Source organism: Mollisia scopiformis (assembly GCF_001500285.1).
Source record: "Mollisia scopiformis unplaced genomic scaffold LY89scaffold_4, whole genome shotgun sequence".
Classification (NCBI taxonomy): domain Eukaryota; kingdom Fungi; phylum Ascomycota; class Leotiomycetes; order Helotiales; family Mollisiaceae; genus Mollisia; species Mollisia scopiformis.
The window spans coordinates 984,946-1,012,748 of NW_017263584.1; the positions used below are offsets into that span (position 1 = coordinate 984,946).

The 27,803-nt window shown below is 47.2% G+C and overlaps 10 protein-coding genes across 10 annotated transcripts; 3 read left to right on the forward strand and 7 right to left on the reverse strand.

Moving 5' to 3' along the window:
* Positions 1 to 101: 101 nt before the first annotated feature.
* LY89DRAFT_681244 (uncharacterized protein) lies at positions 102 to 4,938 on the forward strand. Its single transcript, XM_018214244.1, has 3 exons — positions 102 to 630; positions 697 to 884; positions 936 to 4,938. The coding sequence occupies exons 1-3, from the start codon at positions 557 to 559 to the stop codon at positions 4,499 to 4,501; spliced, it is 3,828 nt and encodes a 1,275-aa protein (XP_018076222.1). The 5' UTR covers positions 102 to 556; the 3' UTR covers positions 4,502 to 4,938.
* A 260-nt stretch (positions 4,939 to 5,198) lies between these two features.
* On the reverse strand, positions 5,199 to 7,463 carry LY89DRAFT_386304 (HET-domain-containing protein). The gene has a single exon (XM_018207155.1). It carries the CDS (start codon positions 7,150 to 7,152, stop codon positions 5,287 to 5,289), a length of 1,866 nt encoding a protein of 621 aa, XP_018076223.1. The 5' UTR covers positions 7,153 to 7,463; the 3' UTR covers positions 5,199 to 5,286.
* Positions 7,464 to 7,638: 175 nt separating this feature from the next.
* Positions 7,639 to 9,652, reverse strand: LY89DRAFT_386354 (heme peroxidase). The gene is made up of 7 exons (XM_018207156.1): positions 9,310 to 9,652; positions 9,170 to 9,257; positions 9,078 to 9,119; positions 8,850 to 9,031; positions 8,746 to 8,798; positions 8,672 to 8,699; positions 7,639 to 8,623 (listed from the first exon to the last, which is right to left on the reverse strand). The coding sequence occupies exons 1-7, from the start codon at positions 9,591 to 9,593 to the stop codon at positions 7,744 to 7,746; spliced, it is 1,557 nt and encodes a 518-aa protein (XP_018076224.1). The 5' UTR covers positions 9,594 to 9,652; the 3' UTR covers positions 7,639 to 7,743.
* A 1,121-nt stretch (positions 9,653 to 10,773) lies between these two features.
* LY89DRAFT_714901 (uncharacterized protein) lies at positions 10,774 to 12,439 on the reverse strand (the record flags this gene model as incomplete). Its single annotated transcript, XM_018218163.1, has 3 exons — positions 10,774 to 11,555; positions 11,742 to 12,051; positions 12,110 to 12,439. 3 exons carry the CDS (start codon positions 12,437 to 12,439, stop codon positions 11,044 to 11,046), a joined length of 1,152 nt encoding a protein of 383 aa, XP_018076225.1. The 3' UTR covers positions 10,774 to 11,043.
* A 1,850-nt stretch (positions 12,440 to 14,289) lies between these two features.
* On the forward strand, positions 14,290 to 17,137 carry LY89DRAFT_637897 (uncharacterized protein). The gene is made up of 8 exons (XM_018211552.1): positions 14,290 to 14,760; positions 14,827 to 14,860; positions 14,967 to 15,313; positions 15,377 to 15,754; positions 15,813 to 15,879; positions 15,944 to 16,136; positions 16,231 to 16,552; positions 16,640 to 17,137. The coding sequence occupies exons 1-8, from the start codon at positions 14,549 to 14,551 to the stop codon at positions 17,046 to 17,048; spliced, it is 1,962 nt and encodes a 653-aa protein (XP_018076226.1). The 5' UTR covers positions 14,290 to 14,548; the 3' UTR covers positions 17,049 to 17,137.
* Positions 16,806 to 19,304, reverse strand: LY89DRAFT_768096 (MFS general substrate transporter). The gene is made up of 3 exons (XM_018221772.1): positions 18,431 to 19,304; positions 17,655 to 18,344; positions 16,806 to 17,583 (listed from the first exon to the last, which is right to left on the reverse strand). The coding sequence occupies exons 1-3, from the start codon at positions 19,080 to 19,082 to the stop codon at positions 17,279 to 17,281; spliced, it is 1,647 nt and encodes a 548-aa protein (XP_018076227.1). The 5' UTR covers positions 19,083 to 19,304; the 3' UTR covers positions 16,806 to 17,278.
* A 398-nt stretch (positions 19,305 to 19,702) lies between these two features.
* On the reverse strand, positions 19,703 to 20,564 carry LY89DRAFT_729369 (uncharacterized protein; the record flags this gene model as incomplete). The annotated part of the gene is made up of 4 exons (XM_018219374.1): positions 19,703 to 19,779; positions 19,828 to 20,137; positions 20,190 to 20,446; positions 20,504 to 20,564. 4 exons carry the CDS (start codon positions 20,562 to 20,564, stop codon positions 19,703 to 19,705), a joined length of 705 nt encoding a protein of 234 aa, XP_018076228.1.
* Positions 20,565 to 20,938: 374 nt separating this feature from the next.
* On the forward strand, positions 20,939 to 22,111 carry LY89DRAFT_665032 (uncharacterized protein; the record flags this gene model as incomplete). The annotated part of the gene is made up of 4 exons (XM_018212816.1): positions 20,939 to 20,996; positions 21,056 to 21,342; positions 21,387 to 21,788; positions 21,839 to 22,111. 4 exons carry the CDS (start codon positions 20,939 to 20,941, stop codon positions 22,109 to 22,111), a joined length of 1,020 nt encoding a protein of 339 aa, XP_018076229.1.
* An 819-nt stretch (positions 22,112 to 22,930) lies between these two features.
* Positions 22,931 to 25,362, reverse strand: LY89DRAFT_704657 (putative copper amine oxidase). The gene is made up of 4 exons (XM_018217397.1): positions 25,296 to 25,362; positions 24,680 to 25,191; positions 24,115 to 24,633; positions 22,931 to 24,064 (listed from the first exon to the last, which is right to left on the reverse strand). Exons 2-4 carry the CDS (start codon positions 25,157 to 25,159, stop codon positions 23,045 to 23,047), a joined length of 2,019 nt encoding a protein of 672 aa, XP_018076230.1. The 5' UTR covers positions 25,160 to 25,191; positions 25,296 to 25,362; the 3' UTR covers positions 22,931 to 23,044.
* Positions 25,363 to 25,629: 267 nt separating this feature from the next.
* On the reverse strand, positions 25,630 to 27,685 carry LY89DRAFT_714904 (cytochrome P450 monooxygenase). Its single transcript, XM_018218164.1, has 6 exons — positions 27,075 to 27,685; positions 26,994 to 27,024; positions 26,799 to 26,942; positions 26,624 to 26,750; positions 25,947 to 26,574; positions 25,630 to 25,898 (listed from the first exon to the last, which is right to left on the reverse strand). The coding sequence occupies exons 1-6, from the start codon at positions 27,404 to 27,406 to the stop codon at positions 25,736 to 25,738; spliced, it is 1,425 nt and encodes a 474-aa protein (XP_018076231.1). The 5' UTR covers positions 27,407 to 27,685; the 3' UTR covers positions 25,630 to 25,735.
* Between the last annotated feature and the right edge of the window lie 118 nt (positions 27,686 to 27,803).

A 27,803-nucleotide genomic window follows, 5' to 3' on the forward strand; every position in this document is an offset into this window, starting at 1 on the left:
AGGAATGGGGAAGAGAGGTCAAAGCGGAAAGTGTCCCGGTCTGACAACGTGTGTTCCAGAGGGTGCTCTAGAGAAAACGTGCTGCATGAATCAATGAAACTTCATGCAGACATCAAACCGTTCACGACTGTCTTTGTCCCTCGTCACATCCAGTATCATTAACCTTTCGCGCTGTGCTGGCTCGTCGGCGTCAAAAAGTCAAAAATAATACCTAGGTACAGCTCAGAAGCTCCAGAATCGGCTAAAGTATTGTCTCTTTTCGTGAGGGCGCTAGAGCACGTTGGCGATTAAGTCAATCAAGGGGAAGAAAACAATTTTGGGACATTCTTTTCAGCGACTTCACTCATTATCGTCCTGCGACTGTCTTGCGTCTTTGATTGCAAGCCTATCTGTCTGGACATTCAACTTTCAGAATCTGCTCGCGGCAGATGGACTGCAATCGCCGTATCAATGTTCCGTCCTGATACCCCTGAAAAGCGAATCCAGAGGTACCGGCGACTGCGAAGTCGAACCACGAAGGAGTAGCACCGACAATCCACACAATTATTGCGAGGCAATGTCGCTGAATGGTTTGGATGATCAGAAGATCAAAGAGGCCCATGATACTGCGGTAGCAGAACCAGGAGGATGGTAAGCGCCAATCTAGCTATGCGCACAGTAGTCCGCTGCATGAATACTTACACATTGGGTCTGTAGGTTCCTCCTCAAGTACATATCTAGGGACGAGGTGGAGCTGTTGGGTCGAGGAAATGGAGGAATTGTTGAGATTCGCAATGCCATTGCACAATATGAAGAGCCGTCGCCGTTGTTTGGGTTCCTGCGGTACAGGAGGAGAAATGTGCTGATCAAATATGTACCCGAGGAATGTTCCAGACTCGTGCAAGGTGAGTTCTCGCAATGACAGGAGGGAACAGTTTGGTTAATTGATATATCAGCTCGAGTAACGGTACACTTCAACGCGGTGACAGAACGGTTTTCTCCACACGATACAGTTTTCCCCATTGCAACCTCCAAAGAACTTCGAGACACAACACTTTCTGCTGCTTGCTCTCTCCACACCGCGTCTGGCTCTACTTCTTCATCAACAAGCTCTCTACGACGAAGGCGACTAATGGAAATTGCTGAGGACGCTGAGGAGGAAGTGCGGGCTAAAAGACAATCTACAGTTCCTGAAGAGCGACCTCAAACCGCAAAGACAGGCTCTGTAACTGGCACACAACCACTTTCCCCTGCGCAACCTGAATTACCTCCTTCTCTTGTACCTTCTACGAATCACCAACCCAGCACAGAAGCTGAAGCCTCCTTACCTCCACGGGATACACACTTACCTGAAATCAGATCGCGCTCCCCAACGCGATTGGAAGGGGAACCGAGGAAGTCTTCACAATCGACGCGACCTGAAATCTACAGCTACGCGTCTTACAGCTCCAGCGGCCGTCCAAAGGTCAAGTTGGGTCCAAGACCGTCTCTTGATGTTGGTGGTAGACCACATACCTCTGGAGCTGCGTCTTTCTACCGTCCGGTATCTACTCTTCCTCCAGGTTTGAAGTTGTTCTCGAAAGGGTCCAAGAAGGATAAGGACAGGCCAAAGTCACAATACACTTCAGATACTCCTAGCATGACACTCTCTCCTCCACCCATCCCCAATTCCATGATGAATCCTACTCAAGAAGTACCAGCTAGGCCTCATACCAGCGGCGGCAGGTCGACTGTACATTCAGGCAGCTTTATGAAACCTCTCCCCTCACCAACATTCTCTACAGCTCCAAAGACCCCTGGCATAACCCCGGAGAGAGCAAGACTCCTCAAAGCCATGGAACTTCGAAAGAAACAGATGAGTGCGAAAGTTGCACCGCCCCAGGACATAGCCTCACCACCACCGAGTGAGCAATTGTCAAGTCCAGTATCCGAAGGTCAACGATTGTCTAATGGTGCTCCCAAAGTAGTTCATGATACTTTGGTCATTCTTGACGACATGGCAAAGGTGGATGACTCTGCAATTGCTTTCGATGCTAGGTCTACACTTAAGACGGACGAATCAGATGCCACGAGATCTGATTCGTATCCAGTCTCCCCTGTCGGTCCGTCGGAGCGGGCCGAGAGTACCAGAGCTTCCTCCATCTCAGAATCAACAGACGAGACTGTGCAGGAACCTGTCCATGCTAAGGAAGTTGCTGACCAGGAACTCGATCTTGACGAACAGAAGGTTGAAACAGAGGTCCGTGACGAACCTGAGAATATCACGCAGGAAAGCACAGACATTCCATTGTTGAAGCCAGAAGAGCATCAAGCACCTTCACTTGCACTACTCAATCCCGTCAGCACTCCATCGGAGATTAGACAGCTCGAGCCGTCTGTAGAAGAAATGCCTACACTGATGGAGGATTCTGAGTCAGCACAGCTACCGAATGAGGTTCCACCAGCAGAATCGAGTACAGCAGCAGTTGAGGACAGCCTGGCGAGCCCAGATACTTCTTATCCAGTTAAAGAGATTGTGATACCCGTGGCCGAGCAGCTGGCTCAGCCTCTTGTTCAGGAAGCCCAGCTTGAACGAGAGTCAATTCCATCACCAGTTTCGCCTGTGAAGCAGATGAAGATACCAAGATCAAAATTCAGTGTCCAGGATCTCCGAGCTGTTGATATCGCCCCTGAACAGCCAACAGCACCATTACCCTCTTCTAACAGCAGATCCACAATGCTTCCAGCAGAGAAATCACCTGTTGCAAGTTCTTTCTCTGACAGATCACTGGCAGAAGATGGCCAACCAAAGAAGCGCCAGAAGCGAAAAGGCATTGTGGAGCCTATTCGGACGGATCTTGACCTGACGGACAGGAGTGGCGCAAACTCCGATGCTCATTTCTCAGATGATGACGATCTCATGGATGAGCTATCCTCAGCAGTGGTTGAAGAGGCCAAGCCAATATCTGTGTCAAAGTCTCCAATTAGCCCGGTTTTCCCAAGCCCAAAGAAGCAGAATAGGTTCTCCCGTGTCTTCTCAGCGCCAATGCGAAAAGAGTCCTCGCAATCTTCGATGCTCGACCCGTCGGATGCAAATAAATCGACACCACAAAGATCACCGTCCAGATCCGTATCAGCGGCAGCGTCTTATCTCAATCGCATCAATCAGGAACCTGCTAAGCCGATAGCCAAGACAGTCAACCTTGGGTCTGGAATATCACAGAGAATTAAGGCTCTAGAGAAGTTGTCCAGCTCGGCTACACCTCCACCAGGATCAACCGCACCACCGCCAGGAACATCAACAGCATTCTTCTCGGTTCGGAAAGCTAGCATTCAAGCTCCTTCTAAGTCGCCATCAATCGCTGAGCGGGCTAACTCACTAACGCGAAATTCACCATCACCCTCAGTATCTCGAGATTCGTCTCCAGAAACCTTAAAGATTCGAGAACGATCTGGCTCTATACAAAACCGTCTCGATGCGTTTAAATCAAGTTCGACCCCAACTCCAGCACCACGATCTCGGCCAGAATCCATTTCCGTTACTGCACGGATTATCAGAGACCCAGACCAGCCATTTCCTGCAAAGTCGGAAGCTGGTAAAGATCCTGCGGATTACACGCCTTTAAATTTAAAGCAGTCTCCTCTTATTATAGATCACCAGAAAGCAATCGTGGAGCCTCCAAAGGAGACAATCCAGGAAAGACGACTTTCTAAGGAGAGGCGACTTTCGAATGCGTCCAAATCCACTACCAAGGAACGCAGATCATCGATCACCATCATCAAGGATCTCATCAGTGACCGAAGAACCTCGTTCTCAGAGCGCCGTCGGTCGATCAACCTAGAAATCTCTGGTGTCTCCTCGCCCGGAGCTCGGTCACCATCCCGGCCACCCTCCGTACATGCCTCTCCAGCCCATCATCGACCCATGTCTATCAGTAGCCGCAAGTCCACGTCAAGTCGTGATCCTGGAAACGGACTTTCGCCTCCACTAACCGCGAATTCCTTGTCATCGAACGGAGAGGACAAGCCTGACAAGAAGTCCGGCAGAGCCAGTCGAATGATGAGGAGGATGTCTTCATCGCTTTCGGCCGGACGAAAACAGATAGCGGCTGTCATGTCTCCTACTGTTCGAGAAGAGAATGAGCCTATCCACGGAAGTGACTCCCAATCACTGACGCCCTCATATCCTTCAAATTCCTCGATGTCTAGTGTCAGCATCGGCGATGTCAATGTCCAGTTCCCGGACTCTTTGTTGTGGAAGCGTAGATCAGTGCTTCTCGATTCTCAAGGCTTTCTCCTCCTGTCGCCAGCACTCACTGCACATGGAAGTGGTAGAGATAAGTCAGCTGGTGGAGCTCTTCGTCGATTCCACCTGAGCGAGTTCAGAACCCCATGCATCCCGGATGTAGAAATGCAGGAATTACCGAACAGTGTCGTACTGGACTTCGTTGAAGGAGGAGGACTACAAGTTGCATGTGAGGATCGAGCCGGCCAGGCACGTGTCTTACAAAGTTTGTTACTACTTAAGTCCCAAACCCATTGATTGTTTTACTGACGAGATTTAGTCCTTGTTGAAGCGCACCGTACCTGGGCTGCATATGGTCAATAGTACCTTCTCAGAGTCGTCTCACTGTAATCATACAACACCGGTCACATACTGACGCTTCTTCTTGTCCATATTTTCTCGCACTCTTTCACCACCACCTGTTCTCACGTTTTTACGATGCATTTTGTTGCATGCTGGAGGCCACGTTCTGCTTTTGCATCATCCGGGGCAAAGCCCAATATACCAGATCTCTTCGATCAAACCTTGTTGATTCTCTTGTTTAGGGTTACGTTAAGTAGGATAAATGTCTGAATACCGACTAGTGGGCCCGTTTTCTGAAATTTTCGGCCCCGCATAGGCTGGTGTTTGTGGGGAGTAGAATGGAACATTTGAGATTCATAGACTTTTGATTCCCCTCTTGATGTGATTGTGACGTGTGACTCAATTCGCTTGGCTGCATATAGTATTTCCGCTTTGCGAATACTTGATGTATGTAGCGTAGAATGGAAGACCTTCGGCGAAGATATTCAAACTCCAAGTTCCGGTAGTATTTCGTTCTATATAGATCGAGATATGTGTACCTAGGTACATGATATCAATCCACATTGCACGCTAGAGAACATGCTCTATTATCCCTTCACTAAACTAAAGTCAAAGGGGTATATGTATATAATACAGCAGCGGGGTAGAGATTTCGTCTGTGCTACACCAAAACTCGGACCCTCCTAACTATCCTGAATGTAGATTCCAATTTGGGGATGGAGGAGATAGCACGTATTCATTCACCGAATAGATATATCCTCAAGCTTGCCAGGATCTTCTGGGTACGCCTCCCCATCCATGATCCCATGGACGTAGCAAGGTCCAACAAAGCGGTAATAGCTGCCATTCGGTCGAAGTACAAAAGGAGTTTGTCCTCCAGCCAGAACCGCAACAACATCACCGACCTCAGTCGTGTATGGGACCGATGCTAGGAGGCCATCTGTTGTACGACTCAAAGGTGCATGATACTTGATATGCAGATGTAGAAGGTTTCTTTGAGCAGAGACTAATCTTTCCAGATAGTCTGCATTCTCACTAGACAAGATCAGATCTATCCAATCTTCAATTTCTTTCCAAGACGTTATATCCGAAGATTGGGGAAGTGGAGAGCCCGAGATAGTGTTATTCCAGCACATGGTTCGCCAAAGTGCCTCCTTCATAGATTCTCCTCTCCGGTAAGAGCTTCGGTAAGAGCCTTTCAAATCAACGAATCGGCAAGACGCCTGCCAACCAGGAATGATTGCGCGTAGTGGCAGACTCCATCTGTGTGCTGCCCAACTGGCATGGGAGATTTGAGCTATGGAGCTCACTATGACTCCCTTGACTTGCAATACATTGACACTCGGTATCTCAAAGACAGCACTCGAATTTCGAGAGGCGTTGTGTGAATATGAATGATAAGCGGGTACAACAGGAGGCCCAGATAGATTTGGAATCCAAGAAGGGTAGTCTGAGAGAGGTTCACATGACGCAGCGAGGTTGAGAACCTCGAGCGATCGGGACTGATTCAAAAAGGATATAACCACATCTGTAAACACCTCGATCGGGCTTTTGAAGTAGTCCGGTGCCGGTAGTATAGCGTCAAGCTTTTCAAACAAACCACTTAGAGCAAAGATCTTATCTCGTGGATCCGATGCCTGTAAAAGGCGGAACGCCCAGACTATCTCGACGGAGCCCGTATCAAGCCAATTAGCACCTGATGTGCACCACTCGACGGATCGGAGGTGCGACCTGACGTTGTCTAACTCGACAGAAACAATCCTAGCATCATTGTCCTTGTTGCATTCTGAGACGACATCTGCCCATATTCGCAAATCAAAATAGTCCAGTGTTTGTTCTGAACAGATGAGAACCGCGGACTTGGCAAATGATGCTTCTTGAACGACCCAAAGACGAGCCCACCAAGGCCAATCCACAAAATCAAAGAATGACTCTAGGAGTGGAGTGGTGGTCATCATACCACTTTGCTTCCAGGCAAATATATCCGCCAAGAGTTGTCGATGAAGAGGTGAAGTTTTTCCAGCTTTGCCAGCGGCATGGAGTTCTCGGATTTCAGCTGCCATTCCCTGCAGATGTTTCATAAAAATGTGGGAACAAGAAAGCTTGCTTTCAGGATCAATTTCTTTTGATGCTTCTCCTAGCCAAATCAATACTCGAGAAGCATTGCTATACGTCCTCCGCATGAGTTCAATCTGGGAGGATCTCTCTGTCGTGTCTCTTTGATTGATGCAAACAGCATCAATCCACAGCGTCCGATCTGACTTTGGGTGACGGAGCCAGGAAAGTGCAGTTGCACAATTCTTGGTAACCTTCATGCGAAAATCGTCGCAGATAATTGAGGCTGAAAGGCTTGCATCGCCATCTTCGGACGCCCATGTATAAGACAGAGCCTCATACTCGGCACTTTCCAATGACCGGACCTCGCGCAAACTTGTCCGGAGGGGCGACGATCCTTCTCCAGCGTACAATGTTATCAACCTAATGGAATCGGGATATTCCAAAGGGGAGAACTTGTAATCCTGATATCGTTGTGGCAGGAGCCTTTCACCAAAGCGACGAAGGCCGGTGGACCGAGGGTGCTCTCGTACCTGCAGCTCTGTGTTCATGGTTTTCCTTGGTTTCGGTGATAAGGCGCGCTATTCACGGTAATCCACTGAAAATTGAGAGTGAGCAAGGTTTAATTATCTTGCCGTTTGTTGATGAATTGAAGAGGTTCCAAAGTCAGCGAGATTAGGCAGCAATCCCAGTTGCGCCTTATTGGACTGTGGCTTCAACGGATTTGCATTGGGGGCCAAAAAGTAGCGGCTCACTTGGAGGTACAGATTCTATATGAAGAGATAAGAGCTTGAATAAGTAGACGACTTGATAATTAGACTTTAAAGCTCTGAATGGGAGAACAGAATTAGGGGGATATATTCGAGTGAGTTAAGTACCTAGGTAGGCAGAACAAATCTCCTCAGCTACTCGTCAGGTGACGAGTCACTTGCTCATGCGGCACTTCAAGGTTCTAAGAGGTGTGGAGTTTTTGATAAGTTTACCTTGAAGTATGAAAAGCAGACCCAATTCGTTGATGTGGGGTCCACTCTCTTCAGTCTTTAGATTTAATACGATTATTCATTAAATATAAGGATGCTACAATTGTCAACCGTGAGTTGATATCTAGCGAAAACCCCTCAACGCCCATGATTATGAATAGCTTAGATACCACCATTAAACAACTTAGTCTTCACCGTCTTACTCCCCAGACTCCCAACTGCCACTTTGGCGATCACACCCTCCACATTCGATACCGACACCAAACCATCAAACAAAGTGTAGTTACCATTCGTGCTCAGAAATTTCATGGGAACAGTGACCATAGTAATCTTCTTCGCCATGCTTCCCTGCTGAGTCTCTGGTACATACAAAGTGCCCTCCATGGTGCCACCAGCAAGTGAAGAAGTCAAGACCGCGGCCTTGACCTCGATGGTGTTTGCATCTGGCTTCACCGTAGACTGGGTAGGAAGCACGAAGATCGTATCATCGATAGGGTACGAATACCCCTGGAAATTCATCGACGTGGTGCCAGGTGAGTCGGTACCGATGACAAAGTGGTAGTAAGTGGTACTACCGAAAAGTCCTGATCCGGAGCCGGACGCGGCGTCAGAAGCGTGTTGTCTTGAGACGTTTCCGGAGCTCGTGACGGTGTTGTAGGTTATTTTGTTTGGAGGAGGGGTGGTGGTCCAGAGTGCTCGGATGAAGCCCTCAATTCGAACGCTGCCGCCGGGAGAACAATGCATTATGAAGTCGACAATTTTCCAAGGCATAGGAGTGATTGGATCTGAGAGAGTGACTGTGCTGGGAACAGTATTGAGCATCTTTTCGAAGAGACCGCTGCAGATTCTTCCAGTGTTTTGGGCGAGGTTGGTGATGGTTACGTTGTTATCTGATGAGAAGAGACGAAAGTCTGAGCGAGCTGACACGTTGGAGGTGGTAACAAGTGGTCCACCTCCACTTCCAGTTCCTGTGAGGTACTCGTTCATACCACTGGGGTCCAGCACAGTTGGAGTGCTGTCGAAAGTCACTCCTCCATCAAGACTAGATCAGGTGTTAGCTTCGTCCGCTGCAATGAGAAGGAGTATTTGCTTTGTTGAAGTAATTGGGCTCTCTCCAACTGTTCTTGTCAGCTTCTCATATACAAACGAGTGCGTTGAACATACCAATTTCTGGAAAGTTGACAGCGTGCACACGTCCCAATGAATGTCCACAAGCACTGATATGGCATCAATGTCAGGTACCTTAATAAATGATATGGAGGACATACACTAGAGCAATCGTTTCATTCGCAGCGAAACCAGCTTGTGCAAACTGTGCGAGAGTAGGTCCAATAGGCGTGAATGGAGTTGGTACGCCTGAAGGGCCGGCAGCGAGAGCGTCAATTCTCCCAACACGCAAGGGAATTGCAGCAGCATTTCCTCCACACTCGGCAACAGACACCAAGACGCCCTGGAACAATCAATATCGAGAGCTCTTTCAGTACGTATATACTCACCAGTGAAACTTGATCGGCCATACTAATATATGCATTCATGGTCTACAAACTTTCAGTAATGATATGATATAAGTAATTGGAAAGAATCTTACAGGTGCTAAGAACTCCATAGTGTCGTTTACGAAAAGGCCATGATTCTCGGCACGATCGCTCTCAAAACCTAAAGATGCATCAAGTCCTCTACGTTTCATTAGTGACTGCGAAGCTCCCATAGATACTTCTCAAGACATACCCAGTACCGGCCGCTACATCAGCAGTCACGAAGTCATGGAAAGGAAATCGAACCCATTGGGCTGAAGTCTGCTCTCCTCGATTCTGCGGATCCGAAGCGAAACCAGCATAATTACTGCAAGACGAGACAGCGCTGACAATTGGTACCGAGTTGGTGCCTGCGTTATCGACGAGGTAGTGTTCCATCTCCTCAATCATATCTTGTCGATCAATACCCGGGAAGTCTGCATTGGTAGTACAAAAGAGTGCCAAGACTGAAACGATAGTGAGAGTAAACGACTTCATTTTGAAGGGCTCGGTATACCTTCACTGTGAACGAACGAGGGTGCAGGATAAGAAGCAGAGTAATTTGGATAAATGCGATCTGATTTACTCTTATATATATTCCCAGCTTCTCGGTTCGCCTTGTGACACAGAGCTTCCGATCGGGTACACTAAGATTCATGGACACGCGCTGGTGCATATGCTGTACTCAGCTCTAGACAATAGGAATCGAATCATAACACTTTCAGTTAAGTGCTCGTATCCATCAAGCCAAAAACCTCACCATCAGCATTGGCCTGCTCAAGCCGAAGGTCTAAGCAGATGACAACTAGGCGAGAGGCAGTGTTCCTGATGCCCAGCAACACCGGTTCCTGCAGCACCGTATGCTTGGACACTTCAGCTCGAGCAGACACTTGTGCTGGAGTTCCCCAATTGCTCGCAAAAGTTCCCCACTCTCTAGAGGTCTAATTGTGGCAAGGACTTGGTACCATACTAGCCTCTATTCCCATTTCTCAGCAGTGAGATGTCCGGATCGTGCGAATCAAAAAGTTTAAAACGACCGCCACACTTTATTTCGACCTGCAGTGCTCCTCATCAAAGCTTTCATGGATCTCCACAGCTTCATTTCAATTGTTTCAAGAAATTTTTAGAATTGGTAGCATGTTTCCAAAGCATTGAAGTCTTTTCGGTGACAGTAAGCGCGCAAATTGGCCAAGTCCGTTCGTCTGATAATTAGCTCAATCACGATCAATCACGCTCAGCATCGCTCAAAACACACCAAAATGACCAATCAATCCCAATCTCATTGTCAGCCGTCAATAATTTATCTGCACGTTTCGGTGTAAGAAAATCTCTCCACATTGACAAGGCTCTCCAAGACCCTTGGCTGGGGGATGTCCGCGAGATTATTTGTTGAAGTGAGTATCTCCTGATGTCAGCACCAATGACTCTCGGATATATCCTCGGACCGAGCGTTAGGATCTTCATGGCCAAGATCGAAGGTGGGGGCTTCGTTTTTGTATGGTTAGAATTGGACAACTGACTTCACTTGGATTTCGGAAAAGTGGTAGCGATGACAAATATAGTGTGTACTTTTGCACAAGAGTCGAAAAGGAGCAATTTGACTTGAGTGATGCCTGGAGCGAATCCCTCGCTTAACAAAAAGGGGTAAGAAACACCTGCTCTCCAAATAATGTCTAGATATACATCATCTTTGAAGAATCCTCTCAAACTTTTCCGTCAGTTTGAATTTCACTTCGCTTCACGAATTCAACAAAAAGGCTCGTATTTCGTTTCGATCACGTGAGTTCATTTATGTCAATGTGCAGAAAGAGTTGAGGACTCGTATAGGCTATCCGCTATGGCACGCAATAAGACAGGCATCATTTCCAGTATCTCACGTACTGTGCTGTCAAAATATATCTTACAGTGTTCATTCTCCGACCACCCGTCCAATAATCCTAGTCCCTCATTATTCCTCATGATCTTCATAGTCTGGCAAATCATCACCATTATCATAGAAAGGACTGGGAGATGGCTGTCGTGTCTCGGCACCTTCTTCTTCTTCTTTCTTCTGAGGTATATCCTCGACATTTCCAATGCTGGGAGATGACTGCAACGTGTCGACAACTTCTTCTTCCTTCTGTACTGGGACATCCTCCACTTCCTCAATGCTGGGAATCGGCGGTGGCAAATCTATAGCTCTCTTGAATCTGTCATCCTCTTCGTCGGAATCAGAATCAGAATCGTCGAAATCTTCATAGATAGTTCGATGATTCGAATTGGGATTTCGGAAGTTAGCGGAGAAGTTGGGTGGGATGGTCGGAGCTTTTGCAGGGATTTCGTGGAGTTGCGATTCGTCCGTAACAGATTTCAAAGTTGTGATGCCTGCGCTGGTCGATGGGGTGGTAAGGTCTTCGTCTTCCTGCAAGACAGGTTCTTCTGTATCGGCGAGCCCTTCATCCTTTTCTTGCTCCCAATCCTCTTCAGCTTCGTAGTCATTGGTATTGTCTTGCAAGAAGCTCTCAATCGTACTGGTGACATGCTTGGATGACTACTTTGCGTGTTCCGCTCCATCACCAGCCGTGAGTTCAAGGTAAGTATCCGAAGAGAAGACTAAACCTAGGAGTAACGGTTAGCTTGGAAACTTATATCTTAGCTTTGACTCACTATCGATGATTGCATTTTCCTCAATTTGCTCTTGGAGCAATTGTTTCTCATCCATACATTTCGCTTCTTCCTTGCTCATATCTGTCTTAGAGCTCATTCCACCTCCAATATCCTCGTTCCTTGCGAGTACTTGGGCTTCCGGTACATGTCCGTCAGAACTTTGCAACTTTGGAATAAGTTTATTGTCCAGGCTAGATTCGGAGACTTTCGTAGAGGAGTTCTTGGTGTTCCACTTCAAGCCAAGTACCTCCATCTTCCCACGCCAGTACTCCTCAATATCAGCCTTGCGCCATGCAGCAGAACCCGAAATCTGATATCATAATTAGCCAAGAAAGAATGAGAAAATTACATAGTTTCAAGTACTGTACCTGATTCAGAGCTTGAGAGCGAATGCGGACTTTTTCTGCGGAAGTCATGTTTTGAGGGTGCCAAAATCGGTACTTTTGATGGACCAGTCTATGCCAAGCCATTTGCGCCTTACTCCTCATAACCGTATCTCCATTCAATTGCTGGAGGTCGACAATGAAGAGCTTGTATCCTATTGTGTTCACAAAATGGACGAAATCTTTGGCATAATTGGGCAGGCGCAAACCCAGCCTTTCGCCAATCAATTCAACATTCGACTTCTTCCGGTGTGCAAGTGGCTTGTTCTCGCGCGCAATGATAGCCATTGACTCAATACTTTGAGAGCTGTCCATATTTTCAAGGAGGGTCGTGCTTTGTCCGCTTCTGTGTATGTTGTATTGGTAGGAGTTGATCAGGTTGAAAACTGGCGAGTATCAACGCGCTTCATATGCGCAACCGCAATTAGATATTTCGTCACGCTAACCAAAAATACTTAGCATTGTTTTTTTCAAGCGAGATAAAATAAACAAATCAAAAAGTTCGAAGGGGAAAAGGACAAAAAGAAGAAAAAAGCGTTGAAAAGAATTGACCTAGGGCAGTAGAGATCCCTTGAAAGGATTCTGCCTCAAGTATACATGAATTCTTTCCAAAAATGAATTCTGGATTACTGTTTTGAACTAAAAAGAAAAAAAAGGTGGTCTATCCCAGAAGGATAGATATTTCAACAGGAACCCAGATACGTTAAACGTAGATATTAAATGTACTGCCAGCGCCCAACCAGACCATCCGGAATCACCCAGATGTTGAACAAAAGAATGATTGTTTTATTCTATAAAGAGCAACATCAAAACGCGCTAAACAGAGCCTCGCCCTGTGTTGGCCGTCGATGTTGTGCTGGTGGTCGCAGTCTTCTCATAACGTGCTCGACAGACTTGAGAGTATCGCTTCGGTTCGAATCTGTAGACAGGCTTCCAAGCTCAGGATTCATCTCGAAAATCATGGCTAAGAACGTAAGCATAGAAGAGTCAAAGGTTATTAGGAATTACCATTTGATATGGCCTCCTCGAAACTGTCTTGACTTGGCTCATACTTCTTCATTGGGCTGGGACTGACATGCATGGCTATGTTGCGTCTCGCGCATTAGCAAGTTGCGCAAGGAGAAACATAGTACCTAAGGCTATTGCTCACCTTCTTCAAAATCATCTCGAAGATCTTCAATCATATCCTCTTCCATATTGGCTGTTTTCTTGGTTCGATTCGAGATCGAGAATTCAGAAAGTTGTTAGGTTGAAGCTGTAATTATGTTGTTGCGAAACACACGGGATCCTGCCTTTATATCGTTGCAAGCGGATTTCATTCACCGCAACAATTTACTTCCGAACGTTACATGCTACTACAGTCGCTAGTAGTTTGGATTCCACTGCACGAGCATCGCTGCATACTAGTAGCTTGGATTGAGTCTATCACCTTGACCCAAACTTCTACATGTCCAGAATTCCAACCAACACTATCAACGGTAATTCATCGTCACGATGCCACAGACAAACTACAACCTGTCTGGAATTGAGGTTCGCGTCCCCAGATTCAGGAGTACGGGTTTCCTCAACACCGTCACTATGGTGGATTTTGCGCATAGGGTTGATGATATGAATCCCACTATCTCGAGCGCAATTGACCGTCCTACCACGAAACATTGTTGGCTCCGAGTCCTCAAAAGAGAATTCCGCCAGTGGATCGGAGGCAGTTTGTCCATGTCAGATATGAAAGACATTATTTCTTTTCGTAAGTCTTCATTTTATTATTTTTTCAATAAATACGGACGCCTCAGAGAGAATTTTATCTCCATAAAAGGGATACTTGTGTGCTTTTCCCATGATAGAGGATGGCAATGAGGAATTTTAGGAATATCAATGTACTACTAATTTCTTCACAAAACTCTAAGGAGCGAGTGCGAGTGACTTTAGATTTAAATTTCCATTGGTTTCATGCCTGTACGAATTGACTCGATAATGCAACGAAAACGCTATAGAGTATTGATAAGTTGCAATACTTCAAGTGAGTAATCCGTAGTTCTTTCGCCTTACACATCAGGCCGCAACATGGTAGTCTCGGTTAACCAGCCACTAACCTTTACTCAGCATAGCGCCAAATCTTCATTTCAGGTCTCAGCATACCTTCCCTATCCTTAACTTTTTCTGGTACTCACCGAGGCCCCAAACTTCAAGAACATTCATCACTCATCATGTCCCACGCTTCAGTGCATCTCTTCAACGAAGACAGCGACAACATAAACCTCGGAGTTATCAGTGTGGGTCTAGACTCGGGAATATGCAGACTTCCGAGCTGACCTGAAGTTCAAACGCCGAAATCTCAAAACATAAAGCAAAACGCCCGCGCTCCAACACCTCCGTGAACCCTGATCGTCCACCCCATTGTAGGCTACAATAGACGCCCCTCCTTTAATGGATCCTTCTGCTTCGGGTAGCGAGCCACAAACGGCGGGAGACACCGGAGGCCGTCCCCTTAAAGCCAACAAGGCCAACAAGGCATGTGTGCCCTGCCGTGCACGCAAGGTTAAGTGCGATGCCGCCGTGACTGGTCTCCCCTGCAGCAGCTGTACGAGCAGACGGGGTGCCAAGGACTGTGTACTGCCGGTCCGTAAAGGCCGGACCAGGTGAGTTGATTACTTATAGGATGGTTCATGGTTATTAGGTGCGTGCTAACTTATAGGGGCTCATAGGAAAGTGATACATGCTTCACCAACTCCTAGCTATGTACGAGTTTTCTTTAGCTGATTGGCATCATATCAGCTGCTTCTCTTCTCCGCCTTTTCTTTTGCTTCTTCGGCGATTTTCCAGAATTCACACTTACTGTTGTCAGATTGCAGGCATCTCGGCTACATCCAGTGGAAGCAAGTTAGAAAATCTCAGTCAATATAATCAATCAAATCAATCAAAGCCGCCTACTAGTTCCAATTCCCTAGACTGCCAAAGCCCACGTCAGGCTGAGCCAGACCTGCTCTACCTCAATATCCTGAATGACGCCGTGAAAGAAAGTCCAGAGTCCAGTGGACACCACAACGCTTCCAGCACCCCCTACCGTATAGCATCGGAAGCTAGTTCTACTCTGCGGAACTTTCCACGGACCGAGCTTCCCCAACTAGACAACATTGACAATGAGTATCTTCTCAAGAAGGGTGTCTTTGATCTACCTCCTTCACGCCACTTGTAAGACCATCCTTCATCTTCTTTAGGTCTTCGTCTTCACTCTACTTACAGACCAAACAATAGAGATACCCTCATCAAGACATACTTCGACCACGTTCACCCTTTTGCTCCCGTGCTCAATAGAGCTGATTTCGTTCGAGGGTATCAATCCGGCAGCTACTCGCTGTTCCTGCTCCACGCCATATTAACACCAGCCAGCCTCCATGTGCCAGCAGATGTGCTATCTGCTTGCGGCTTTGCCAACCGTTCAGTCGCGCAAGAGTCGTTCTTCTCCAAGGCTAAGCTGCTCCACGACTTTACTGCTGAAGGTGACCTGTTGTTGATGCTGCAGGGTTCCATCATCTTGTGCATGGTGATTCTCGACCACCCCACGGACCGAGACTTTGGCTATTGGTTCCACAACGCAATTCGTCTTGCCACAAAACTTGACCTATGCAACACGTACGTTTTTGACAGATGTGGCATGTATTGCGGGTACTAATTGCCTACTCTCCAATAGGTGTGTTCAAGAAGACAAACCTCGCAAAGTCTTAAAGTTATACAGAAGAATCTGGTGGGCTCTTTACGTAAGTCCCTCTTCTCATCACCATGTTCTGTTCTTCCTGCTTTATGCTTACTATAGCTACCTAGTCTTTAGACATTTTCCATGTCTTTATCAATACCAGACGCTCACGACTACTAGAAAACACCTCCGTCATCATGCCTAGGACGGAAGATGACTGGGAACCGGAGGATGCCTCGGGAGCGTCGTCCGGCTTACTATCTGCGGTAACGCCCCAGCAAAAGGCCTCCCCTGTTGTCCACTGCGAGTTGGCTCAAATATGTGGGTGTTTGTTTTATTTAATCCTATATTTTATTCTTTTCTCCTTATATTTCGACCTGTAATTGATACCTCAAGCATGGCTAATTCTATCCAGTCGGACAGTGTTTGTCCATTGTGACCAACAAGCCACAACAGGATCCTCGCCAAATGATGCACCCACTCGATACATGGCGCACATCTCTCGCTACTAAAATGCACGTGGTTGGGAATACTGGAATTGACGTGTACTATCTGAATATCCAAGCCTTAAGCTACAGGTTTGAGTGCGTCTTGTGTCGTTTGATACGACGGCAGTCCCGACATGCGGACTGGAACGAGTGGGCCAAGCAGCGACTTCGGTCCGCTATTCTGGAGTTGGACACGATTGCTATGAGGGTGTTGGCTGGTGGTACCCTCCAGGACTTTCCCTCATCTTTGTAGGTGCTGTTCATTTCTTCCCTTTCCCCAATTTTTCAGACGTGCTCAATAATTTGTACCAATGGAACTAAGAATGGCCTTATCAGCGTAACCACAATAACTGCGCTGCTTGCTATACATATCGAATCGGCACTCGATCCAGCAGAGACAGACCTCGTCCGTTCTATGGCTCGGATATCTATCAGCCATACAATGCTTGTTCTCACCCAGGGAAAAGATATACCCGTCCTGAAGAGAGCGCTGCCGATATTTGAGAAGATTCTTGCCAAGCAAAATCTGTACTTCGTTCCGCCTGATAATCAAGTTTCTGCGCAGTCACAGCCACAAGACAGCAGCATGGTGGATGCATACGCTTTGCCCCATACACAGACCAGCGTAGTCTCGTCTCAACCGGAGCAGTATGAGAACAATCCGTCGCTCGATATGGATTTCCTAGGTTTTGATTTCCTGGACGAGTGGCAGATTGGACAACTGGATTTTACTGGTCGATACTGACATGGGTTTCCCAAGAACAGGCAACATAAGGCACAAGCATTATTTGGGGCAATTTAACAGTATTGGAATCTATTAAAACATAAAACTTGTCGATTTTCCTCCCTCTGCGTCTTTCCCCATCATTCAGTTACAAATATCCAACCTGTGTCATTACAGCAAGCATCCATTTAGACCAAGATCATACAGTTGGCTAAGTAGCTCAAGGCTGATCGAAATTTCTACCAAACAATCTATTCAGCCTCCCCCTCTAGCCCATTTGGCTTACCTCTAATTATGACGACGTGCCGACGACGCATCATCTCCAGTATCTTTGCTGATTCGGAGGCATACTTGCATTTGGAACGTATCTGCGGGCCGTACCTGTGGAACAGAAACGGGAAAGGCAGGCACCCAAGTAACAGGAACGCAGGAATAGAGCTCGCCCATTGATTTCCGAGATTCTTGTACATTTGAGTGGTAAATAGAGGAAAGGCGGTGCCAAACAAGGACCGAAGCACTGAGTTGGCCGCCAGCACAGAAGCAGCATAGACGACATCTGTACATCGATTAGCATGAGTATGTATGTGCATTGTTGCAAAAGATCGCGAAGCAAGGATCAAAACGTACAAGAATCAACCAGATAGCTCGTCAGCGAGATGAAGACCATGACAAGTCCACAAGAGAAAAGCATGGCACCGGTGATGGGCACTATCCAAGGTATCGACGGATACGTCGTCCACGCAAACAGGAACAGACCAATCGGAAGGACAATCGAGCCTGCCATGGCGGTACCCAGTCTGGCTTCCGGCTCGACTGCACATCCGTTTGCTGCAGCCGCCTTGCACAGGCGCACGTAACGCTTGTTGTCCACACCGGCGGCCAGTGTAGCAAGACAGACGCCAATAGCAACACCTACAAATGGAAGTCCGGCAATACCCTGGCTCCACCCGCGAGTAACTTGGAAAACGATAGGAATAGCGGCAAAGAACATATACAGGGTACCGTAGATGATGGAGATGTACAGAGACGCCAGCAAGACAATGGGTTCGCGGAACAGTAGCATCCAGACGCGGGTGAAAGAGACCAAGAGCTGCTGCGAGAGTGTCTTGGGTGGCATTCCCGCATCGATCCGGAACACATAAACGCTTCCTGTCATTCGAGAAAGAGCCTTGGCTCGACGTCGTAAAATGAACGGCGCGTAGGTCTCAGGGGTGACCAGTGTCGTGCCAATCCAGATCACACCGCCCTGTATGGCTACCAAACCGAGAAGCCAGCGCCAGCCTTTGGTCTCGTTAAGAAAACCACCAGTAATGGGCCCTGTGGGGAAATGAATCAGCAAGTGTACATTGCAAGGGCAATAAGGGCTCAAATGGCGGTATGGAAGGAGCATATCCATTACGTACCAAGTGCAGGTCCCAGAAAGGGAGCCGTAGCAAACATCCCTGTTGCTAGTCCGCGCTCTGCCTTGCTAAATATGTCTGCGATAACGCCCCCAGCATTCGACATCGACGACGAACCAAACGCACTCGCAAAGAAGCGAAGAACCAGCAAAGCCGTAATGTTGGGCGCACAAGCCGCTGCCACACAAAATGCTACATACCCCGTGTACGAAACCACATAGATTGACTTGCGTCCGTACACCTCAGACAGAGGGGCCCATATCAGCGGTCCTACGGCGAAGCCCAAAACGTAGAGCGACAAGCCAAGTGTAGCCACCTCCTCGGACACCTCGAAGCGCTGCATGACACCCCCGATGCCGCTGGCATACACCGAACTGGCATAGGTTACCACAAACATGGACAAGGACTGCAGAACGGCAATGGCCCATTTTCGTCCCTTCGAGAAATTCATGGCGTCTTGACGGTCGTTCTGCAGGTAATCGACAATGTAGGGGTTGTCGTCTGTGCCACTGCCAGCGTAATGCTGGTTGCAGACATCGTCGTCGAGGTGGGTGCGGAGGAGAAGAGAGCGAATCCAGGATATAAATCGGGAGGAGTCCTTGGCTTTGTGGGGGACATCGTCGTCGGAGACAGCGTGCTCGGGAAAGACAGCCATGATAAGAAAATAAGGAGCTACAGGATTTCAAAAAACGAACAGAGGAAAAGCAAAGCGCTCTTTATATTCATCCATCTTATTATGTGCGAGGAGAAAAATGTGCTCGCGGCCATATAATTCACCTCGGAATTATGTGTTCGGAGTTTTCAGGATGACAAAATTAGCGAGAAACGAAAGGCCGCGGCATTATGTTCGGAATTATATGATTTGCGGAATACGACGCCACAAACCAGGGCACATCTGTAATACTTTTCCTAGAATAGAGGAGATATGTGAGAAATTTAAGGAACGAGGGTGAATCATCTGATATCGTCATTATTTTCACTTTCGACGACTTGATGATACTCCGTACAATGGAGGTGCTTCAGGGGTAAGTGGGGCTCGCTTAATTACGGTAGCGATGTTTCCCTGAAAACGTTTATAGTGTTCGGCGTGGAAAGAAGTGCTGTGAAGAAAAGAGTATAGGGACTCATGTAAAAAGAAGATACCAAAGTAGTTTTATCGATTTACTTGTTTCATAATGATCCAAGCCATTAAGACACGATTACTGCCGCCTACCCACAAATGAAGGTCTGATAATCCTCCCTGTCCCAATCTTCTCCTCGTCTCTAAGGGCTAACTTAAAGATCTTCCTGATCAAACTCGTCTCTATTACGGTAGGAACCAACCCCGTTGGATCGCCTGATAGCAAGAACGACTTTGACATATTAGCATTAAATCCTCGTCAACAAGCCCTAGAACTTACTTGGAGCAACCGCGTTCTCATCGTCCTCACCACCTCTGGCTACTTTATAGTCATCTTCGCTATCAGCCTTTCGACCTCTCTTTTTGTTCTTCCTCTTCTCCTTGGGTTTTTCGGGCTCGGGAGATTCTCTAGGGAGCTCAACGAGTCGAAACATCTTCTTTGGATGCTGGATTGGCTTGTAGATGTCGTTGTACTTGACCACGATTGGCTTGAAGATCATTTCCATCGCCTCAACTGCGATGGTGCTTGTGAGGTTACTTGCAACGTTGATTTGTTTCACGCAGAAGGTGTCATAGAGGGATGCGTTGGGCTAGAACAAGTCAGCCATCATGTTTGCCATTGTGATTCGAGATCTAGCTTACCTGAGCAAGAGCGTTCCTAAGTGCCATCTCTCGGATTACCTCAGAATGATCCGTCTTCCAACCTTCATAAGCCTCCATAACCAAGTCTTCCCAAGCCTGATCGACAATCTTGCGATGTCCGAAGCACAGGAGAACGTCTCCGTTAGGCTCTGCATTAAGCTGAGCGACGGCCTCGAGGAATCCTCTGTAGCTGATGCGAGAGATGATATGGTGAAACTTCTGATTGTAGGTAGGGATTTTCAGGCAGCGGGGTACGACTTTGATGGGTTGTCAGTACTTGCGCTTCAAGGTCTGTTCGGAACATGAGACTTCACCTTCTTCCTCAAACTCCTCCTCATATTCCTCCACTTTTTTGCCTTTCTTTTTGTTCGCCATTGTGAATCCTGCGCAGTGATCTGGACGTCGAGTTGGCCGCGCGCAAGGAATGTTAGAAGCAAACAAAGTCAAAACTTGGCAATTGCAAAGAATTTGTAGACGGAAGGTTCTTGGTCTCGTTCGCTTGTATATCAAGCTAGCGTACTTCAATCGGTGTCGGCGTAAAGACAAAAAAGCACAAAATCGAACATACGTCAATTTGAATAGGCGTAGCCTCGTGTCAAAAAAAATTCCGTCCCCTCAAATATTCTTCTGCTCTTGCAACTTGCAACAACCGCAACCACACAACACCAATCGAGTCGCATCCTTTGCTTCACATCACCAACTGTAGTAATTATACATCGAGACTTGTTCGGTCCATGCGCACCTTCGCAATGGATCTCGGAACAGAAGACGCAGCAATGGCAAATTTGCGCCTCGCCTTTGGTCAGAGTAAGTACCAAATCACGGCGCCATAAGTCCCAATGACCCGATACTTACTGGCGCATTAGACTTGACCGTCCGTACAGGAGAACAGAACCTTGCTAGACTGGAGCGAGAGGTCGCGAAACTCAAGAGCAACTTGAAGATCCTCAGCTTCACGCAGCTGGTCTTTGTAATCGGCTACAAGGGCTTCCTCAAGGATATCGAGACATGCAATGGTCCATTGACTCGCAACATGCGCGACGTCACCGACCTAGCATGGTTGAAGTTTCTTGAGCAAGAATTCTTGAAATGGAAGACCGAGCATAGCAGTGAGGAGACCAAGAAGTCGGTTCTGGGTAAAGGTTGTGAACAAGTATGCTTCCACAGCATTTGCCACTCCTGTGAATATTCTAACAGAGACAGATTACTTCTGCAGGAATCGAAGAGTTCTGGGCACAGAAGGCTGCGGAAGAGCTCAACCCAAAGGTAGAGGAGAATATCATGACCCAGATTCGCGCTACGAAGGATGAGTGGGAGGACGATGAAGATGTCGATATGGACCAGGCAGTATCCGGTAAGAGTGGACCATCCATCAAGAACTCGCTCTCCACTACAGAATTCGTGCAACTTGTCCATTCAATCAAGTTCAGGGGTTATCTTGGAAACGTCGAATCCGTGAATGGAAAGGGCAAGGTTCAACGAGGAGCTGCTGAAGCAGGATGGAGAAAGATGGTTCGAGAGCTATTTTCGGTATGGGCTACCGATTCAAAGAGCCACGGATATGACAAGGAGAAGGAGTTGCGAGACGCTTTGGATCAAGTAATTCCTACCAATTCTAAAGCTGGTTAACTTTTTGTTGACCGATATAGGTGAACGGACATGGAAAGTTCGAGCCAGAGATATACTGGGAGAGCGATAAAAGCAATGCGGTGAGAAGTAAGGAGGATATCAGGAAGGCTCGCAAAAAGTCCGCCGCCAAAAAGGCTCTGAAGAACAAGGCCAAGGCAAACACCACTCAGGGAGGAATTGCCAAGAGAGTGACCATGACAAGAAGCCAACGGATAATGGAGAAGAACTTGAGCAAGAAGGCAGTCTCAGCTCTTGAGTCGATGATCTCCAACATGGGTATCAACGATTCCTAGTCACTTGGACGTGAGTATCATACGTTGGTATGATCTGGGTAACACGATTGTGAGCGGTTGTTTCTGGGAGCTGGCTTGCATGAAGCTTCAAAGCTCCATCTCATGCTCTCACACCTCCATAGCTAATCTTTCTTTGCCGTTCGTAGCAATTCATTGAAACAGACTATACAATGTTGTTGTCTATAACCATGTGAGGACCGTTTCTGATAGAATTGGCTTCGTCTATGTGTTCGTACTGCTTCAGTTGTGACACTCTCAGAGGCTGCAATTCCTGTCGCACCTAGACTTTGGTCTGTATTGTTCGGAATTTTGGTGAATCTCAACTTCTGGGAGATCTATAGAGCCATATAGACTCCCTGAGTAAGCCCTGTATGTCCTGCGTCTAGCAGGCTAGTTGAGCTCCAGTCATAGCGGGTAGGTAGATATCACGTGCGTAATTTTACGTGCATGTATCTCAGATGTCTCTCTGTCTACCTACTAATTGACGCTTTCATAGAGACGGTAGATTTACAAACTCAAACGTGCTCTAGTTGATCTAAAGCTTCTTCTTGGCTTTAGTACTGTGCTTCATGTCCGAGGAGAAGAGAAGTGCGAGCTAGATGGTAGAGCCTAGCTTTTACACTGAACCACTGAACCACTTCCCTCAATCCTTGCATCTTTGTATCTCTTCTTCCCCATTTTGTGGATTCTAGACAGTTTAGTAGCCCAAAGCTCAATATCATGGTCTTCTCATTGAATTTCCCTTTGCGTCAAGCTACCCACAACGTTCTTCAGGTTCTTTCACAGAAGCCTTGAAATACGAATGATCACCACCTCAAAATCTGCGATATTGGAACTGATTCAAATCTAGTAGTCAAGTATGCATAGTATCTTCGGTATCTCTAACCCAAGCCTCTTCCAAAAAGCAAGCCTCCCAAAATCTCCTTCTCTTGATCACAGCTTAGACTTTGGTGCACAGCAATCCGCATCCTTCTCCCCAACAGCAATCGTCAACGCAGTATCTTCAACCAATTTACTCCCGTTCGACTTCTGCGTACTCTGCGGGACATCCAAAGCAGGATTCTGATCAAAGAATCCACTAGGTTTCAAGCTCACCACCATGGTATCACAAGGCATCACTGGGTAGTCTTCCGGCTTAGGATTGTGAGTGAGCGAAATGGAGTGCCAAACAACGATATCCGTGTCATCAGTCTTGTCTCTCCGATCAGCCCACCCTTCAAGATCCGACTTTCCGTCGGGAAGAGATTGATATGTATAGTCTCCCGCCGCGTACAACTCGGTGTCGCGATGTGCGGTCACCCAGAATGGGTGGAAAGCATATCTCGCCCGCTTTCCGTGCCAGGAGTTGGGGTGCGCAAGGAGCATCTGCTTCATGGGACTGTGTATGGCGTATGCGACAGGCTTTCCGGATGATTTGTTGAGTACAGATGGATTGATGATCTTGTGCACCCGGTTCGGTGCTGAGTCAAGGGGAGTGGACTTGCTGATCAAGCGGTTCTTGGTGACATATCCCACGCCGAAAGGATTGCTGTCATCCATAGGCATGGCAACTGAATCTTCTTCGATGACGCTGTTCTTGTCGCCATCGATACAAGGATCGATACGCAGACTGAAAACGTGTTGATGGAAAGGAGCCATGACACCTTCATTGACATTGGTGCCCCATGGCACTGTAGCTCCTTTGTCTATCGGCGCTGTCGACAGGATTCCAGTAGCTTGAATTCTGTAGTGGAGACCGGCCGCTTGATCTAGATGCCACATGAAGACGTATTCGTAATTTCCTACAGTGATGATGGTTTGGAGTACCAGCACTCGAGACCGAATGATTGAAACGGCTCCTGTTCGGCTGTTTGTGTGCTTCCATCCTATACCATCGTCTATCTCATGCATACATATCGCATTTGGCTTCTGTACTGGTTGCCCTTGGGAGTTACTGATGACAAAAGAAAAGTACTAAGGATTGGTCAATCCTGACCACTTCTCAAAAGTAGGGAGGTACCTACCTTGATAACACCCAAGCAGTCACATCCCAAAGCCAAATTGTTGGCTGTGACACCCGCACCAATATCTCCAACATCAAAAACACTCTTTCTCGAGTAGGGGTATCTAGGATCTCCATAAGGAACAAACATCTCGCTCAAACTTAATCGGTGGAACAACTCTCGACCATCATAAGTCACATCGTGCAGAACCATTCCCTCACGCCACGTGAAGCCAAATCTGAACCTCCACTTTTGCCACTTGATCAAGTATCCATCAATGGTGAAAGAGACTCCTTCCGGCTGATGCACAATCAGAGGCTTCAAATCCGTTCGTGTCGGTTGTGATTGCAGATCGTGGTGGTACTCCTTTGGCGCATGAGTTTCAAAAACGGCGTCGTGATTGAGAGTAGCATCTGAGCCAGTAGGAAGTCGAATGATATCGATAACCTCTTTTGTGATCATATCCATGACTGGAGAAATCGGGAGTGGGTTGTCATAATGATTAGAGCCCGGGTGTGACGAGCGAGCGAAGAGGTAACACTTGAAATGTGAGCAAATTACTCTGCAGGGTATAAGGTTTACTTACTTGAATGTAGCGAGGAAGATTGTCCTCAGAATCTCGTCCGTAAGGCCAAGTATCACATACGACTTCCAGATGTTCTGGGAGCTTGTACTTTGCAAGTTGTTCAAGTACCTTTGGGTCTTTTAAACATGCATCTCGCAACTCAATGAGTTCATCGATATCATTCTGGCCATGAAATTGAGGATCTAGCTTTTCGACTTTGTCGACCGAGTTAGATTCGATGTTGACTTCTGCCAGGAACAGATCTGAAGTTCCACGGTGGTAATACAATGCTGAGGCTCGACGAGGTAGTGGTGGACCAGCAGTGCCATTTCTCTCGGCCTTCAAAAAAGGTCGTAGTTTGGCCTTTGGCGGCTCAATTATGGTGATGATCTTGAAGTGTAGGCTCTTGTCTGGTGACTTGGCCTTGAGGAGGGACGAAACTTGAGTCAGCTCTTCCGCATTGAGCGGGTCGAGAGGGTGCTTCAGGCTTGTCGAAGCCATCTTCGGAATTGAATGCGCGAGTTAATTTGAGTCTATATCACAGGTCAGCCAATGATGCTTCGATTGTCGCAGTTCTACAAACGGCCTCGGTTACCACTTCCGGGGTGGCAAAGCACAGATGAATATAATTACATACCTTACTTAAGATTCCAATCGACTTCTTATACACAACGACAGCCATATATACTCGAACTCAAAAGTGGATGTACAGGCTGGAACTCAAATAGAGTTCCCGCATCGGCCAGCAGCCCGAGATAAGAACAATCACGTGAAACCAATCATTCTTCCATTTAGGGGCTCGCTAATCCCACTCTTCGGCTTCAGATCGCTGGTGCTCGGGTAGACCATCCTAAATTGGATGAGAGCAACGTGTTCTAAGATCTGACGGTATGCAGGTTGCCACGACTTGCGGCTCCTTGGGACCTTGTGCATCAATCACTGTCCTCGGTTCTTGTGTCACCAAGGCCGTCGGGAAAAGTTTCATTGTTCTTCATTTGGATGGACTTTTGTATTATCCTAGATTTTTGTTGAAGTTTCCAATTATTGCCAAGTCCCACTCTTACTATCTGTGTGACATCAATTCAGAGGCTCGAATATTAGCTTGCAAGTCTGATCTAACGGCCTACTCGAGATGACTTGATCAGACAAATTCATTCTTCCCCTCATTTCTGGCGCAACTCTGGTTTTGTAGCGAATATACACCTCACGAAGCAAGCATTTCATCTCTGCTATTGCAAGACTAAGAACTGTCAGTCAATCACCCGAACAAGGGAAATCTTGCACTTACTGTCTACCTGTGCAACCTCTTCCGCCTGCGCCGAAAGAGAAGAAGAGCCTGTTCATTTCCAGAGCTGCTTTTGGATCGAGCCACCTTTCTGGCAGGAACTGATCTCCTTTTATAAAGACATCTTCGTTGAGTTGATGTACACTCCATGCCTGACAACTAACGATTGTGTGGCCTGGGATGAAATACCCATCGATTGTCCGGCCTCCAGTTGGAGCATAGCGGGGTTGAGACATAGGTATCGGAGGAAAGCACCTCAATCCTTCCTTGATGACTGCATCCAAGTATGGTAAGTCATCGAAAGCTTTGTCTTTGTTGATCGAAAGTTCTGTAATGAGTTGATCCTGGACTTGGAAACTCTCAGATAAGGATAATTGGTACATGAGGAGGCACAAGGCGTCTCCAGTTGTATCGATGCCCGCAGCCATGTGATCCATGCACTCAGCAGCGATTTGGATTGGTTGAAAAGCATCTTTGCTGTTCTGCAGCTTGTATGTCAAGCTGTGCTCTCCTGAGTCAGACGTCCTGCTTGAGGCTAGTACGTAATCGTTGGCGAGTGGTGCAGGTCTAGGTTTGAAAACCTTCTCTAGCCAGAATGACATGGTTGGCCAACGATATTGAGCCAGGTTCCCTGAGTTGGTGTTAGTCGCTACGTGACAGTGAAAGCTGGGTCTACGCACTCATCAGACTGTCATGATAGGATAGCTCCTCCATCATATTGAGATCTGCCCCCTCGATTGACTTTGTTCCGTACGGATGGAAGAGATGATGGGAAGCACAGTCCAAGGCAAAACAATGCAGGTAAATCTAAGCTTGTCAGCTTGGTTGCACATCATCATAATTGGTTGGACATACATATGCATCCATTCCAGTCCCTTTCGACTTCTCGCATATTCTAATGAAAGCATTTGCTCGATCCTGAATACCTCCCAAAACTTCAGGATGCATGATATTTGTGTTTGCATACTGGCTTGCAATATGCCGTTTCTTCTGGCTATGCTAATCAAACATCAGTAACCCAGCTGCACAACTGTTATGACTAGCACTGACGTTTCCCTTATCAAGTGTCGAAAACATTGTTCTTCCGAATGTTAGCTCTTTGAGCCGGCTTCAAATCTCAGAATTACGCACCTCGTTCCAAACTGCTTAAACAGAGTATAAAACTCTGTCTTATCATACCCACTCCCACCACTTTGGTAAATCTCCTTCAGTGCCTCCAGAGAAGTGAACGAGACCTCATTAGGACCCAGCCGAACAGCAGGCCCATATGTTTTGTGTAGCTCATGGATGTATTCTCGACGCTGACCCGAGAATTCTTTGTACATGAGATACAAATCTGTGAAGAGAGAATACCATGGACCTGGTAGTTTGGAAAGAGGTGCGAAGATCGCTCTGTGGATGCATAGTTCAAGCCAGCTGATGCTGAGTGCTATGAAGCAGAGTTGCCAGAGTTGAAAGGCCATCTTCTCCAAAGTTCTGGTATGGAGAGGAAAGAAGTTGAAAGTACTGGACTTCACAGGACAATGTCCTCCACCCCATTAATATGAGATGCAACGCCCAAGACTATTCCGTGGCCATATCACCCGACATCGTATCCCGAAAGAGAAAGAACAGGAGATGTGAACTCTCCTAGCCGTCCCGGTATCAATGTTGACAAAACTTCTTCAAAAAATTAAAGCAAGCTCATCGCGAAGATAAGCATCAGACGAGGGAAGCCCCGTTGTCTCGCCGTCTGAGATTGGTCGAATCAAAATGTCTGTGATCCAGATTGGATTTTGGGAGTGGCAAGGATGTCCACCAAAGGTGGGGTGATGAACGCTATGCCCAAAGGAGGAACTCTACGAGAACGCTAGACCTAGA

Bases quoted from the DNA above. Each gene is read 5' to 3' on its own strand.
- LY89DRAFT_681244 (XM_018214244.1), top strand. From the start codon at position 557: ATGTCGCTGAATGGTTTGGATGATCAGAAGATCAAAGAGGCCCATGAT. The intron at 631-696 runs GTAAGCGCCAAT...TTGGGTCTGTAG, and splicing joins GTAGCAGAACCAGGAGGATG to GTTCCTCCTCAAGTACATAT. The intron at 885-935 runs GTGAGTTCTCGC...TTGATATATCAG, and splicing joins ATGTTCCAGACTCGTGCAAG to CTCGAGTAACGGTACACTTC.
- LY89DRAFT_637897 (XM_018211552.1), top strand. From the start codon at position 14,549: ATGGATCCTTCTGCTTCGGGTAGCGAGCCACAAACGGCGGGAGACACC. The intron at 14,861-14,966 runs GTACGAGTTTTC...TACTGTTGTCAG, and splicing joins CTTCACCAACTCCTAGCTAT to ATTGCAGGCATCTCGGCTAC. The intron at 15,314-15,376 runs GTAAGACCATCC...ACCAAACAATAG, and splicing joins CTACCTCCTTCACGCCACTT to AGATACCCTCATCAAGACAT.
- LY89DRAFT_704657 (XM_018217397.1), bottom strand. From the start codon at position 25,159: ATGGCTTCGACAAGCCTGAAGCACCCTCTCGACCCGCTCAATGCGGAA. The intron at 24,634-24,679 runs GTAAGTAAACCT...TCACATTTCAAG, and splicing joins ATCTTCCTCGCTACATTCAA to TGTTACCTCTTCGCTCGCTC. The intron at 24,065-24,114 runs GTAGGTACCTCC...ACCAATCCTTAG, and splicing joins ACTGCTTGGGTGTTATCAAG to TACTTTTCTTTTGTCATCAG.
- LY89DRAFT_714904 (XM_018218164.1), bottom strand. From the start codon at position 27,406: ATGGCCTTTCAACTCTGGCAACTCTGCTTCATAGCACTCAGCATCAGC. The intron at 26,751-26,798 runs GTATGTCCAACC...TGACAAGCTTAG, and splicing joins GGACTGGAATGGATGCATAT to ATTTACCTGCATTGTTTTGC. The intron at 26,575-26,623 runs GTGCGTAGACCC...ACACCAACTCAG, and splicing joins CTATCATGACAGTCTGATGA to GGAACCTGGCTCAATATCGT.
- LY89DRAFT_386354 (XM_018207156.1), bottom strand. From the start codon at position 9,593: ATGAAGTCGTTTACTCTCACTATCGTTTCAGTCTTGGCACTCTTTTGT. The intron at 9,258-9,309 runs GTATGTCTTGAG...AATGAAACGTAG, and splicing joins GATGTAGCGGCCGGTACTGG to AGGACTTGATGCATCTTTAG. The intron at 8,700-8,745 runs GTATGTTCAACG...TGACAAGAACAG, and splicing joins TGTCAACTTTCCAGAAATTG to TTGGAGAGAGCCCAATTACT.
- LY89DRAFT_386304 (XM_018207155.1), bottom strand. From the start codon at position 7,152: ATGAACACAGAGCTGCAGGTACGAGAGCACCCTCGGTCCACCGGCCTT.
- LY89DRAFT_768096 (XM_018221772.1), bottom strand. From the start codon at position 19,082: ATGGCTGTCTTTCCCGAGCACGCTGTCTCCGACGACGATGTCCCCCAC. The intron at 18,345-18,430 runs GTACGTAATGGA...ATTTCCCCACAG, and splicing joins CTTTCTGGGACCTGCACTTG to GGCCCATTACTGGTGGTTTT. The intron at 17,584-17,654 runs GTACGTTTTGAT...ATCGATGTACAG, and splicing joins GAGCTATCTGGTTGATTCTT to ATGTCGTCTATGCTGCTTCT.